Source organism: Ixodes scapularis, unplaced genomic scaffold (assembly GCF_016920785.2).
Source record: "Ixodes scapularis isolate PalLabHiFi unplaced genomic scaffold, ASM1692078v2 PGA_scaffold0__279_contigs__length_252992795, whole genome shotgun sequence".
In the NCBI taxonomy this organism is placed as follows: Eukaryota; Metazoa; Arthropoda; class Arachnida; order Ixodida; family Ixodidae; genus Ixodes; species Ixodes scapularis.
In genome coordinates, this window is record NW_024609835.1 from 210,214,413 (window position 1) to 210,230,463 (window position 16,051).

The window sequence follows — 16,051 nt, forward strand, 5'->3', positions numbered from 1 at the left end:
AAGCTCGTGCTGGAGCCGGGAGAACTGAAGCTCCTCCCAGCCATTTTCACCTTGATAGTAACTATAGAGAATTTTCGACTGTGCACTTAGGTGTCACAATCCCAGGGGAAAGAGCTGCTTCCAAAATCAATTAAATATATACACGCATCATGAACCTCGGTCGCCGTGCCCACTTCCGTCCATATATACAGAACATGCCCCTGGGTGAAGAAACGACAAACATTCCCTTCCAACGTTAGATGACGAATGACAAATCGGAAGTGCTCACCTTCGTCCGGAGGCGCGGAGACATCTTCGGCAGCCGCAGCCGGAGGAGGTGCAGTGTCTGAAAAATGATCGAAGAACATTTTTTTTTTTCGAGTTTACGCTTCCATAGTAGTAAAACAAAACAAAAAAGACATGTAAGGACGTTTAGTTCAACGAACTTTCATTGGCTTTACAAACGTAGAAAAGGAGACAGGGAAAAAAAAGTTGCACCCTGAAGCTTTATAAGTCCCTACCCAATGTAAGATATCCCAAGTTTGTCAGCACATAAATTAATCGTAGTGATATAAAATTAAGGGCAGAAAAAATGCAACAAAAAGAAATGAAAGGCGTTTAGAAATCTCTGTAATGCAAAACTAGAGCTCAGCTCTTCAGAAGGAAAAGGGGAGGATACGGAGGGAAGAATATGCCCCTCCTCTTTTTCCTCCCCCACTGCCCCCTCCTCTGCCCCCCTCCAATTCAGTTTCCCCGCTAAATTTAACGGGGAAACTAAATTGGTGTTGAGGTCACGTGACGTCAATTTCCCCACTTAATATAGCGGGTATAATTCTCCGCTAAATTTAGTGGTTAAACTGTCCAGCTAAATTTAGCGGAAAGATTTCCCTGCTAAATTTAGCGCGAAAATTTCACCGCTATCTTTAGCGGGGAAACGTCCCATAGTGCAACGCGCGGTCACGCCGACGCGCGTTCAACCCGGAAACGAGCGCCTAAGAGCTGCGCTCTAAAAAAAATTCGCAACAAGCAGTTCACAACATCGGAAAAGTTTGCAATATCCAGGATTCTCTTAAAATGCGTCGTATAATGAACAGTTGCGCTATCTGACCATTTCATGCCCATTATCTGTGAATATTCCTTTTTACAAGTTCGTCGATGGTAGAATTAAGGGACAACGTAATTGAACAAACTCGAAACAAGCAAGCGTTTCTCTGGACGACGCTCAGAATGGCTGAAATTAGGACGAACGGGGCGAAACTCGTGAATCACTGACGACCGAGCGGCCGATTGTCGCCGCAAGTGAAAACACCCGAAAAGAAGCGGAACCTCAACGTGGAACAGTGGGGGAAAGGAAATGCCCATACTTTAAGCCTAACAATGTCGACCGCACGTGCTCCTCTTGTTTCGATTAGAGCCTTTGTGGCGATGCGGCAGAGTAGAATATGCACCCCTACCCGGGTCACTTCTACTAGACGACATCCGACAACGATTAAAATATTTTCGCAAAGTTATGCCGAAATTCACAAAAACAATAAAAAAAAAAAACAGTGTTTGGTTTTGACTTTGTATTACAATATCGAAACCCGAACCCATCGTTTTCGAAATGTCTTCTCCAAATGTGTCATGGACTGACAAAATTTTCATTCAAAGCTAAACTTTAAAAGCTGGCGAGCATATACAATCTCAAAATAGGCTAAAGGCTCCGTTTCACTCCGACTTTGAGCGCAGCGAACGTAGCGTAGCGCAGAACACGAGCCTTTCATTGCGGCTCGGCGAGCAAGAAATCGATATCTGCGACCAACCAGTAGTTGCGTGCGCTGCGCTGCGCCGCGCTTGCTACGCTCGACGTCGGAGCCTAACAGAACCTTCCGACTCATCAGCTCCCACGAACAAAATAAAACACTGACACAAACATTCTTCTGTTTTACAGGAAGCCCCGTCATCAACTTCGAAACTACATTACATCGGGTCCCCGTCCAACATCCTGGTAAGACATCATTTGTGTTATTCCAGAGTATACGCGACTTGGAAACGAAGCATAATCCGGTCCACGTATATGTACCGCTTACGAGAAAAAAAAAAACATTTCAGCCTTTCCACTTTGGTGAAGAAAGAAGACCAGCGAAGCTGTACTATGGTGGGAATGAAGTAGTGGCCGGCCGCAAGTCGGCAAGACAGGGTTGAAAGGCTCGAACGGTTGCCGCCATGTATAAGCGACGGCGGCAACCAGACAACCGACAAGCCGGTTGTCTGCTTGCCACTGTCGCTCATAGATGGCGGTAGCTGTCCAGAGTTCTGTGTTATCATTTGTTTGCTGACCGACAGGATTCTGGGGAAACTAGCGCCTAACAGCTCCGCTGTAAAAAAAAAAAAAAAAACGACCGAATTATTTTTTCGATTACTTGAGATTTTTAAAACGACCGAGTGTTCTGCCGGTTCGAAAACGGGTCGTTCGTATACCGTCCAATATTGGGTTAGAACCACCTAATTATAAACTATTTACCTTCTTAATCCACCAATCTCGGTAACGACTCCTCCTGCTGTACGAGATTTGGTACGAAGATTCCTCGGTGGGAAACGCGCGCGAACAAATATTAGAAACGGGAGAGGAAAAAAGTAAAGGTTACGAGCTATTATAGTACTTCGAAAAATAGTCCGATTACTGAGGCGATTGCTTCCTAATAAATGTAATCAAACGATTACCAAATTACTCCAAGAAGTAATCGATGGCTCGATTACTCGTGAAGAGTAGCGCACGAGTCCGCACGGTCTTCAATTCTCCGACCTCGCTCTCTGCGCGTCGGCGCGAGCGTGATCGGGCGGCGAAAGGTACGATGAGTCCAACACAAACGCGCGGCCTACGTCGCACTGCCAGCGTAGGGGGCGAACGAAGTAGAAATATAGACAACGCGGGCAAGACAATCAAATAAACGAGAATAAAAAAATACGGCGGCGAAGGAAACGCATTCGTAGGCGGCGCAAATGAGACGTCAACGAAGTGCGAAACGCGTCCCTCCATCCACCGAGCGAGAAAGCAAAAAGGAACAAACCGACGAAACAAAAAGTCGAAAGGGACGGGGACGATGCGCCTGACCACCGCGGCGCAAATTGTCGCTTCAATCTTGCGCCAACGGTCCCCGTCCAAACAACTCTCTCTCACCAGCAGAAACAAAAGGCGCGAAGAGAGCGAGTCGATCAAATCACGCTCGGCATTCCCGGCTGATTAGATAAACCCAATTGTCTCGCGCGGCAACCGACCCTCGTCGGAGTGCAGGCACCCTGGCCACACTCCCCCCCAAACGAACTTTCCCGATCACGCCAAAAGAACGCAAGAAGGCAGCGAGTGCGAGGAAAAGGAAAGCGAGCCCGCCGATTGGTCCGCGATGGAAGTTACCCCCTGAAAAACGCCTCCCTCCCGAAAAGGGACGTGATCCCTTCGGCCGTCGTCAACCTGGAATGTCGATGAGGGCCTCCCGAGGCTCGAAGGAACAGCGGGGGTGCACAGGGAGACAAACACGGTCGTTACGCGGCGACGGGCCATCCCGAACAAGAAGAGGACACCTTCTGGCGAAAAGGGATTTGGTCGTGCGCGTCGGTCCGTGTCCCGCCCCAATACGACGGGTTGCGTGACTCGTGTACGAACGAGGCGCTGCCGACGCCGACACTAAGGCGACGTACAAACACACCACCGCCAGGGGCAAATGAGCGCCGAACCCGACCTGGCATCGCGCAGAACCGCCGCTGACCACACGGACGGCGCGCGTCTGGCGTTCCTGCCGGCCTTTCGACGAGTCGTTCGACGCTTGGGTGCAGAAAATACCGCCTTCTCGCGCACGTTTACCCGCAAGAGATAAAGATGCCCAAGAACGCGGTATTCGTGTGCACGAAAATCGAACGCCTTGTCAAACCGCGTGCCCGAACGCTAAGTGTACAGACAGTCTGGGTGAGCGGGAGTTTTGTGCGTGCATCATACATCAAATGCATCGGCCGCAGTTCACGGGGATCATGCGTGTATTCGGTCTCCAGCAGGCCTGCCATCCTCATTTCTCATTTTAAAGTATGAAATGCTTTTTACCGCTACTCCCCAATCCCAAGATTTTGTTCGTCCGTCCGTCCGTGCACTCCCCGCTAAATTTAGAGGAAATAAAATGTCACGAGACCTATGCATGAATTCAGTTTCTAGCTAAGTTTAGCGGGAAAATTGATGCCACGTGACCTGACGTTACGGGGCATACGTACCCTCTATGCTGTGAGGGCTACGCGGAGAGAGAGTTCGTCTGCTTTTTGCGCAGGGGTTGCGATGACGTCAGAACGCCGAGTGCTTATTGGCCGATTGAAAAAAAGAAAATAGTGGGTAGAATTCGAGGCGCGTTAAGGTCTACCCACAATCCTTTCGATCAAAGCCAATAGGAGCTCGACGTCATTCAATAGGAGCTCGGCGAAGGGCCGCAGTGCGTTGCGTTAAAAGACATGTTTGACGAATTCCGTGGGCCAAAGTTTGTCCTTGACCTCCTTGCCATGCGGCATTCGAATCACGGATCTCGCGGTGACTCCCGTTCGAATCAGTTTACAGACTCTTTTGTATAGGATGTATAGATCAGTCTCTGCTCTGTTCCATGCACACCGCCATGTTTGTTTATGCTGACGCCGTGACACAGTAGGAGGTCTGCGTTTTTCGCGAAACACCGTTTTTTTAGAAACCTTCGCACATATCGTAGTGCAAAGAAGTCCGCCAGAAATGCATAGCAACAAAATTCCAAGAACAACACCGATGTCAAGAGTGCTGTAAAAAACAAACAAAAAAAATAATTGTTTTAGGCGCAGTTTCTTTTTTTACGAGAGCCTGCGAAGCACTGGTCTCTAGGCAGCGTGACCCCGGCTTAAAGGGGAACTCCGCCGACTTTTCGAGCTACCTAATCAATAGGCATAATCTCAATGCGGATGGATTCCCGATTCCGAAATGCTATCTCGTTACCCCAGATTCACTCTAGTTAATTAAAAAAAAAAAAAAAAAAAAAGTGATAGTTTGCAGCCGAAACCGAAACATCGCTCTCCTTAGATTTTCCCCAGTTTTCCCCGCCGCCCAAGCGTGATTTCACTTGCGTGCAGCGAGGCGCGCGGCCGGCAATCGGCTATACGCTCGCGCCCGCCTTTCTCGCGTCTAACAGCAAAAGAACGTGGCCGTTCGTGCTGTTTGAAGTTGATAATTATATATATTTGCACTAAGTATGGCCTTCGCCTACGTGCATAACAATAAGAAAGTAAAAGTAAAAACGGGAGCAATTGGAATTTTCATAAAACCGTTTTTGCAACTCGCTACACTCAAGCCGCGGCTCCCTAGTTTCGTGATATCGCTAGTAAATCCGTTCTCTTTTTATTAGAAGATGGCTGGCGAAGAAACGCCGAAGAGTCACGCAATACATATTTTTTACGAATTGCCAAAGCACCGCGGAAAATGCTCGGAATGTAGGTACAGTTGCCCCACACGCTCGTATGACCTGAAGGAACGTGTCATTTGTTTTAGATTTTCTTTTTGAAAAGTTACTGTTGCAGGCGTCAGCACGTGTAACTACTCTTGTGGCATGAATATGCTCCTCGCTGCTTAAGTAATTTAGCAAAAGATCTGTAGACCATTTCTGAAAAGCGCTTCTGGTCGATGCCGTTTCTAGCGTTCGTGCGTGTGGCGCGCACATTGCTCGCCTTCCAAAGCGATGAACATGTGCGTGCTGGGCTGGGACCTAAGACACGTAGACTGTGATTCTCGTAAACAGTGAAATGTATAGAATGGAATGAACTGCATTCGTGTAGACATCAGATGGCAGGTTACTGGTCATGAAGATCGTGTTAAAATGACGATTAAGAGAACTTTGCAATCACCAAGCCAAACATCAATTTGCAATGGAATGTGTATAAAATGCACAAATACACTGTTCATCTCCGAATAAAAAATATTTGCTTGAAGATACAATAGTGCGTGAGCTACAGAAAGACACCATAAATCTTTTAATTCAAATTAAGTTAACAAAAGTTACTAAAAAAATGTACACCTTTTTTTTTTTTTTTTTTTTTTACTTTTGGAGTAGAATGCAACGCGTTCAAATACCCATCACGAGAGCACATGGCAAGGGGGTAATTCTATATAACGTGTTTTTTTAAGCTGGTTTAGCAGTTTCCATCAGCTGTAAGGTTACATGCCTCCCCTCAAAAACATCAATCTTTCGTGGTTTAAAAAAAAAAAAAAAAAAAACTTTTCAGTCCTATATAAAGTTTCTCCGCAATAGAATAAATTAAAGACGTTTTTATCACTTCTTCTGCAGAGATTATTGTACGCCAACCATTTGACAAACCAGGCAAGGCTCTATATCGTATATTAATGGAGCTGAACACCTGCTCCATAAACCTCTTTAATAGCAGACAGGAATAGCAATATGTTGAATGGCATGTCTAAATTCAGACTTGAACTTTGTTTAGACGTTTTACTTTTCGTCTTCAACATATCGGCCGCGTGAGTGGAACCCTGAAAGTAGCCCGAGCTAGATTCGACGTCCGAAACAAATAGTGTTTTGTAACAAAAAAAAAACATTGAATTAATTATGGACAACAAATGTGACTGTGCAAAATGTCCACTACAGTGCTAGATTGTGTACTATATTTCTCGATATTATTGCCGCTCTTCTTGGGACGGGCGTCGTAAATGGTCACAGCCGGCTCGAGTTTGCGCTTGCCGCTCTTGAAGCTGTCCCAGCTGCTGAAGGATACTCAACTCGCAGCACACGGCTATAAAGTATTCCGAGCAAAAGTGAAAATGTTTCACGCGACACTATCTAGTTCTCTCGGCACACAGCTCGCGCAAAAGCACCTTGACGTGGCTGGCCTCCATTGCTGCCGGGGAACGCTTTTTTGTTTTCTCCCACAAAAACGAGTAAAAAAAAAAAAAAAAAAAAAAAAAAAAGCTTTTTTTTGCACTGTTTTTACAATTTATCGCGGAGCAGATTGCTAACCATTGCAAAGGAACTTTCAACCTTGAAGCTGCGAAAAAAGTATCTCGATCACTGGCGTCCGGAAAGCCACTTCGCGGCTGTCCGAGTCACTCGTCCGCCTGCACATCCGTGACGTACACGAGTAGGGAAAAGTAGGGATGTTTCATTGTTGCCAGAAGCGAATCGCCTCCTGGAACCCTCGAGGCCGGCGTAACTTCAAAATTCAATAACTTCACGGAAAAAAAATTATTTCGTTTTAAATATTCTGGTTATCAGTTGATAAAGGGTTATTGCTGCGGTCTGCGAATTTCCAGTCAAACGAAGTCTACCAAAAAAATCGGCGGAGTTCCCCTTTAAAAGGGACAATGAATACAATTCTATTTAATTTTTTTAAATGGTGTTTTTATGCTTCTTGGGAACACAACATGCTGCCCAATTTTTTGTAGACATTTGTGACGCGTATTTTTGTGCCTACGAAAGAAGTAAAGAAACCGAAACTGAACAATCTCCATTCTCGTTTCTGGGCCTCCGAAAACAGAGGTGACGTAGGGAGGGACAACCAAGTGTGAATAGTCGCTATCGGTAGTATTTAGGAGATCGAGACTGCGTTACCGCGGTGGGTTATAGCAGCGCGGTGGCGCGGTCATTTCGTCCAATCTGTCAACATGGACGGCAATGCCGCTCTCGCGAGCGAGTTCGAGCTTCCGTTCAGTGACCCAACACAAACGGAAGGGGAGTACGTGTGTGGCGGCCACTGCCATCACCCGACGGAGACCGACCAGCCGGCAACGAGCGGCCCGCATGCCGAAGGACGGACGCGGGGGAGAGGCCGAGGGGAAAGCGGCACCGATCCGGCCGTTCCGGGATCCGGTTCCTCTGCGGACGTCCTCTGTTCGTCGTCAAAGAACACGAACAGCAACCGACACGTGAAAGCTAGCGTCGCCCGAACGAATACTAGTCTTCAGTCGACCGTTAGAACAGCCACCTACAGCTACCATTTTGCAGAATCCTTCGAGTACCGTGTTCTTTTTTTATTTTATTTTGTTTGCCCATAGTTGCTCGTTGCCTGTTTTGCGTCGAGCGCAGCGAAGAAAAAAACAATTATGCTGCTTCATTTACGGTTGAGTAATCATTTCCGGTCCGATTTATACTTTTCATGGTTATTCAAGTGGAAATAAGAACAGTATTCTTAATACAAAACTTGAAAGTATAGGACAGAGAGGACGAGGACGGGAACAGGACATCTTTCACATGAAAGATGTCCTGTTCCCGTCCTCGTCCTCTCTGTTTTATACTTTCAAGTTTTGTATCTATTAACCAACACGCTCGTTTTCAAATGTAGTATTCTTAAATATTGCGAACCAAAACGTGACCGGGGGCACGTTTCTCCTTTCGACCAATCGTTGACGCGTCTCTTGTGACGTCGCACTTCTTGGCCCGGCATCGGTCACGTGAGCTCCGCTTCTCCTGGCTTCTCCCGCAACTCCCGGGGCGTCGCCCCAGTCAATCCCGGTACGATTATCACCGCGACTGTTTAATTGATTTGCGCGGCACACAAGCGCCGGTTTCGGCTGAAATTTGGGCAACGTGGCCTGAGACATGCCCGGAACCCAGTTCAATCGCCAAAAATATATCCGAAATTGCCTTCATTGTCCCTTTAAGGGAGCAGAGGAAAGGCGTCCACCTGATGAACCATAGTAGTCACTGACAAGGTGTGAGAACGCCAGGGAGAAGCTTCACTTGTCCCGCCTTCTGCACGAGCTTTCGACCTTCGACAGGGCGTCGGCGTCCTGTGCCCCTCGAGCGGGCAAACGCAGTCAAAGCACGGCGGAAGGCACGCGTGCTGGAGGCCGGACGCTCGAAAGACACGCCCAGCCCGTTCTCGCACTGTCAGCGATTATATCAGCATGAACGACAAAATATCATCCCTCGATTCTATTGAGAGCCTGCTGCAGGAGCACGGGAGCCAACAGCCTACCCGGAGACGTATGGTCTCTACGAACAATAGGCTCTAGCACGAGTCAGTGTACGATTTTTGCATCGCAATATGCAGTTACTGCATATCGTTGTAAATTACCTAGCCAATACGGTCCTCAAAGCCATCAATCGCTTACGTTGCGTTCCTCCAACATGCCAGACGAGACGGTAGCGTGCACGCGCGCGCAGAATTTGTAGCGGTTATTCATGATAGCTAGTCCTTGCTTTGTCACGCGCATAAGAAAAAAGAATTAACAATGCAAAAAGTTGGATCGTGTGTCTCGATTACCTGGGTCCCGTTACGGGCTACGTCAATTAACATTTTATGGGAATCACTCTCAAACCTCACTTCAGCGTCCCACAAAAGTTTCACGAGATGCTAAAGTAATCTCTTCACGACAGGCGTCAGAGTTACTGATTGCCTGGGTGAATGTTGCGACTGTCAGAGCCAGAAAACGTAATAAAACAATTCTAAAAAAAAAAAAAATTCCTCGGGGAATAAGATTCTCAATTGACCTTTTTCATAGTTCGGCCACGATCGTGGCGCGCCCTCGCGGGAATCGCTCGAAACACTTTTGGTGGCTCTGGCACCGTCTCTCCGTCGTCCGCGCCAGGCCCGGCGTGCCTCCCGGTCCATGTGTTTACGTATCTTCTCTGGTGGCGTTGTTCCGTCTTTCCCCATTCTGAACGCGTCTTTCTGTCTTCGTTTGGCGTGCATATTTTCTTCAATATGGCTGAGGACGACCTGGAGGATTAACAAAAGCTACTGTCTACGATACAGAGGACCTCGTTCGTTTTTATACCTTCAAGGGTGCATAGACATCCGACGCTGCGTCAGTTTCTACCATCGACTCGGAGCCACTTAATCGTCACTTCGGTATCGCGTCTTGCAATTGACTACTAAAAGAGGGGTCCGCCTTCAAGGCAGAGTCGGAGAGTGTTATGTAAGGAAAGCATTGGTGACGAGTTTCGATACCGACCCAACCATCTACCCTGTACGGAGCTCGTGAGCCCCGTTTATAACGCCCGGCCACTACAAACAGCTGATTTTTCTCCCCTTGATCGCTTAAGTTATTCGAGCTTATTGCGTCCGTCACTTAGCCGTCCTGTGTACCGCGCGAACGCACGAGCATCACCGTATTCGGGAATTTGTAAACAAACTAGGGCGGTTTGAAATCTGGGCGGTCTTGATATCGCGAAGGCTTGCCTGCACCAACAAAAAGTAAGGAAAGGTACGTTAGAAAAAATCTCTCTGTAAGTTCAGCACGTTTACGAACCTTCGACAAAGTGAGCCCAGCAAACAAAGGAGTTCACGGTTGGTTGCCAAGGCATTCCATCAGGGTTCTGTCTCCGTGAAGCTTAAATTCGTTTCGCACGCTTTAAATGTTTTGCCAGCGACTGATATTTTTATCTGTTTTTTCTTCTCTTTTCACATGGCAAGACGCGAATGTCTATAGCGCACGCCTGAAGGACGGAAAGCTTTATTGTGTTATTCTTTAGTTGACTACCATGTATGGCGTGATTACGTCGCACAACCTCGCGTGCACATTTACTATTAACGGGAAAATAATCGAGAGTGTAGGCGAGCTGGTGTAAGTTGAACATGGTGGTAAACTTGATATACGAATATGCATTGAGGAAAGGGACGGAAACAGGACTTCTTTTAAGAAGTCCTGTGTCCTTGATCTTTTATCCTTTCATGTATTCGTATCTATTCACCAATAAGCTCATTTTTAAGCATTAAACCTGAGACTGGTGTAGGAAAAGGAAAACGCAAAAAAAGAATAGGCATCGTCTCAAGAGACGTTGCCTGTTCATTTTCAGTCTCCTTTTGCGTTTTCGTTTTCCTACCACTTTCCGGCTTACCATCATGTTCCGATTTACTGTATTTTAGTTAAAATCAGAATGTAGCGCCGTCACATTGATGATCCAGCCGGCTGGCACGGGCGAATTGCGTCCTAGGCTTTTGAAACCAGGGCAAAATGGCGGGGTGTTTGACATCGAGTCTTTTTGTGCACCACCCGCAAAGGCTGCTGAAACTCCATAAAGGCTTCCATTTGAACCATTTTTGCTTTTATTTGTGCAACCTACAGCTGCGCGGTGGTGAGGCGCGACGACTATGAAGCCAAGCCGCGAGAATAGCGGAGGAGTCAAGCCGAACCAGCACTGTCTGTGCGACCAAGCGGACGAGAGAGCCACCAAAAATGGCGCCTTTCCATTTCCTCCCTCTCTCTCAGGGTCGGCGCATGCGCCCAGCGATCTCTGAAAAAGGTCAATTCTATGTGTACCGAACCCTTTCGCTCCCTTCTCAGAGCCTGCTCGGAGTACGAACACAGACCGAAATCCTCCGCGACCAATCCGGCCCAGCGACGCAATATCTCCAGACAGAACGTGAACAAAGCACAAAGAAGTAAACAAAAAAGAGACGCGAGAGCATCAGCCGTCTAACGCCAGATTCCAATCCCCCAATCCATCGGCTGATTCTATCGCAATAAGGGAGACTGCCTTCCCAGATATCCGAAACGACGATGCAGAGGACAAATAGTCCCGGATCATGACACGAAAGGAACGGCAGCAGCAAGGCCACACTTTCCGAGGAGTGAATGCCAGCAACGCGCCGTCGAAAAGACAAAGGAAAAAAAAAAAGGAAAAGAAGGACAATGTTCTCTCCCCTTGACACTCCTCCTCCGAAACTTGACTTCCTTTAATTACGCGATGGTCCAAAGGGTGGGGGAGCCGGGAGGGAGACCGCATCACCACCGCACCACCCACCCCCATCTCTGGGAATCGGGAATCGAGGAGCTGTCAGTGGGCGTGACGCACAGACACACGCACACGCAGCAGCCCGCAAGAGCCGCAGAGGACCGACACTCCGGGGAGAGTCGGTTCGTTGCCCAAGAGTCCCCCATCTCCTCGCGCGGCGGCCCGGAGGGAGATCGGGAGGCAAACAAGAGTCCGCAACCGGCAATTTTGAAGAGAACCGCGACGACGGCGACGGGACGCCCGTTGTTAGCGAACGACAGTTATTAGCTCCCGCCGACGCCGGGGACGAAGAACAGCGTCGCCATGGTGACTCAACTGCGGATGGGAGGGGGCTGTCCCGCTCTTCACCGAGACCGATAAATGACGGTGCTTCGGCGGCAATACGCGGCAGGCCGTGGGAGTGACCCGATCGGGTGTCGTCACGTCGAGGGGGGTAACGCCGGCGGCTTCATCGGCCGCCACTCTTCGGGTCGCTGCTGCGAGGCTCCCGACAGCGAGCGGGAGGAAGGGGCTGCCTTAATTACCTCCCCGAATTCCTAGACTTCCTTCCCCGGACTTTTATCGGGTCGCAATGTTCCGCCCCGCAAGTAGCGTGCAGCAGTATCCAAGGCCAGAAAGGCGCCCAGAGGGTAGAACTATCTCATCAACTGTCTTGTTTGCTCGAGCACTCCGGCAACGAGGTTATTGTTTCTGTGCGTGGGCGCCGCCATATATGACCTTCACTGTTTGCTCACCTTAACACCTTCGCTTCACTTCATCGCTCTAGTCCTTGACATTGTAAACGCCACAGCTAGTGCATTCGTCTTCAAGGTTAAGCTTTCGCATAAATTCGTCATTAGTCATCTCAACCGCTGCGCTGGGGCAGCAGAACTTGGGTTACGGTGGCTCAAATCAAGCACGTGGGTCTTTGGTTCGACACGTAGCAGCATCTTAATGCGGATTCCCCGCAACTCTGCCAAGATCATTGGTCCCCAACTCGAACGTCCGAGGGAGCTGTAAGATTCTGACGCCATGTCCAATCGTTCAGCGGCATCATGGCCCATACAAACGGGCCCTTTTTTGGTTACCCGCCGCGTTGACTAATGGTGAATTCCACTCGTAGATCTGGAGCACTTTCCAAAATCCGCGAGGGAGGCAAAATTCCGCTCCGTGGGACCCGCTCCGAATCGACGAGGGGATTTTGGAGCGACCACCCCCACACCCCTCCCCACCCCTTCTCCCTCCGCCGTACAAAATGGCCGCTGCTTGAACTTGACCAGCCCACCAACGCCTCAGCCGGCTGGTCTTTCCAACGACCAGTGACGACTGTCACTGCTTAGCTGCAGAAATAACACGCGACACAGGCCGGGCGAAATTATACATACCGCAGCGCCCATGTCACAAATAACGAAGACGTCCGCGTTCGGCACCGTCACATACCTTTCGGCCGCCTCGAAGCGGCGGGGCACGCACAGCGATTGCCAGCGTGGAGTTCAGATTAGTAGTACGACTTTAATAAACACAGAGGTAACAAACCATCACTTGCGCGGTCGTTGCCTAACCACTTCTTGCTTTATTTCACGGGAAAACGCCGACGGAATGCAGTGTAAAAAGGTAAACAATCACTGGCTGCAGAATGAATAGGCCTAACCTTGCGTCTGCATCCGGCTTTTTTGTCGTTCTTTTTCTCGTTCTTCCTCTCACGATCACAGACGACAGCGCTTACGATTTGCCACGCTCCACATTCCCGGCTTTTTATCCCTGATCTACGCGAGGTAGAAGCGTTCGAGCCGTCACAATCCAGAGTAAACAACCGACGCACCCGAACAGATCCAACTCCACGACCCGACCGGCCCGCCGATCTCTCCAACCTCGCCGCGCATGCGCACCGCCGATTTAGACGGAAGTCACGTGGGCCGCTCTGTCAGCTTCCGGAGAGATCCGTGAAATCCCGCAGAGCAAGTTCGGCGGAGTTTGGGGCGTCCGTGGAGCGGGCGCTGCCAGAGATCTACGAGCGGAAGATGACCAACATGAGCCAGATCCGCGAGCGGAATATGCGCGCTCCAAATGGAGCGCTTTTGGAGCACTCGAGATATGCGAGCGGAATTCACCATAAGAGCCGACGGAGGCGTTTCCTGTTCGCTCGCTTCCCCGGGGCCATAAAACGCTGGACCCAGTCGGGCGATTAAACAGCGAACGACTGGCGAATTTCACCCGGCGGTACGTTCACCTCGCGGTTTGCGCAACAATCCCTGTCCTGACGCCACGCGCAGAGCGAGCACTGTCGGTTGACATTCGTCCCCGGTTCGCCGGAATCTCGCTCTCTGTTACGTTTAACACTTGACGGGACTCTATCGCCAATTCCTAAGAACATGCATGGCAAGGCCAGGGGCCCTATGTTGCACGTTTTAGCTCCGACGGCGACTATGGAGAAGGAAGTGACGTCAACGACACAGCAAACGCACTTGGATGTTGACAGAAGAAAACAAAATCAACATCCAATCTGCATTTGCTGCGTTGTTGACGTCACTTCCTTCTCCATAGTCGCCGTGGGAGTCCAAAACGTGCAACATAGGTCCCCGGTTTTGCCTTATTCAGAATGACGACCGAGGCAGGGAGTGAGCGGCCTCGGCTGCGCGAAACCTCGGCCACCGAGAGCACCACCGAGGTTACAGCCAGTGCCCAGCACTGGGGTCCACCTTCGAGTCTAATTCGGATACTCGAAGCTATAGCAGCCTGCGCTGAATGACAACTCAGGACGCGATAGGATGTCACGACGTAACGATGGCTCCAATTCGACGAGGCGACGAAGCACTTATGCCACGGAGCCGACGTACGACATGCGCCGTCCAGCACGGGCGTCTCCATCTTCTTCAAAGCCGAGCAAAGCGTACCGGGCGCACAAACGCTGCAAATGGCACCTTAACTGCGAGACCAGCGAACAAAGCAATTGGCGGCGAGATGTTTTGGTGGAGCCCTCCTGCGGTTCCCTCTCGTGACGTCATCACCTCGCGAACAACAAGTTCGATGGTGTTAGTAAGAAGCATGGTGGAAGGTCGAAATCATTGCTCTCCCTCGAACGCTGCAAACACCGCCAAAATTAAGGTTCTTAGATTCCTCTTATTTCCGTCGATGAGAAATCCTTTGCTGACGTCATCGTCAGCATTCGGCCAATCGTGGCAGGCCGACCACAGCGACGCCATCGATCGCTCGCGTCGCCAATACCAGCTCGCCCTTGCACAGAGGAGACGTGGAAACAACATTTAAGGACGTGAAAGAACGAAGGTGCCGCGAGCGCAATTCCTTAAAATGCAAAGATAATTCAAACTAGCTTCAGTCTGACTCAAAGATATATGAACAGAAATTATATAAATCGTACAAATTATATAAAACAACGCACGGGGATAACCATCGGGAAATCATAAGAGCGCTAGAAAAACGTCTTCAGCCTAAAAAGAAAAAAAAAAAAAAAAAAAAAAAAGTCGCTGTAATCTTTATATGAGATATACTGTTGCTGCACTCGACGTGCCCCGTGGGAAAACGAAAATGAAAAAAACTCGCACTGAAATAAGAAGTTCGGATTTTATCACAGGCTCGCAGTTTCTGACGCCAGGGTTGTCATTTTTGTTTTCTCTCGGAGCGCCGCTTCCGCGAGAACTATAAACCACGGGCGGTGTGGGCATACACGGCCGGAATACCGAACGACCGACCCAGAGGCAAAAACGACTTCCCGAGATTCGACGCGAACGGGCGACGAAATAGGATTTGAACGGAACCACGCGCCCACCAAGAAAGAAAGAAACCCTGCAAAGTTGGACGCCAAAAGTCCACAAAAAATAAAAATAAAAATAATAAAAAAGACACCCAAAATAAGGAAACCATTAAAAAGTAAAAAAAAAAAAAAATTAAAAAGAAAAATTGTCGCGGACCGAGGTCGTCTTTCGAAATTGGCGACAACAAGCCCTCGCTAGAGCTCCGAAACGGCATCGCGCGCCACGAGGGCTCCAAACGACGCCCGAAGAAGCCCGAAGAAACGAAAAGTGCAGCCATCCCTCACAGTGCGAGGCGGCCACGACTCCAGGAAATCGCTCCGACCGCCGTTTCGGAACGTCGTACCAAAAATACACACACACACGTTCGGAAAAGAAAGAAAAACGCAACAGGGATCCGAGGCCAATAAAATACGGCTTTGGAGGGCCAGAGTTCGCAGCGGCTGCAGCGTGGCGCATTCCCCTTTATGGCCATGTTTCTTTCACTGAGACAACTGCCACGATATACAGTGCGGAAAAAGAAATCTAAAATAAAAATGAAAAGAATCCTTTCCGTCTACATTACATATCTACTTCCCCGTTTATTTTTTTTTTTTTTTTTTT

General features: G+C 49.1%; 1 protein-coding gene across 1 annotated transcript in view; it reads right to left on the bottom strand.

The window, feature by feature from the left end:
* Positions 1-16,051, bottom strand: part of LOC8038579 (protein timeless homolog) — a 622,009-nt gene that overhangs the window by 483,943 nt on the left and 122,015 nt on the right. Inside the window, exon 15 of the mRNA XM_040213064.2 lies at positions 269-325. Within this exon, the coding sequence (XP_040068998.1) occupies positions 269-325 (57 nt within the window). The remainder of the gene's footprint in view (positions 1-268; positions 326-16,051) is intronic.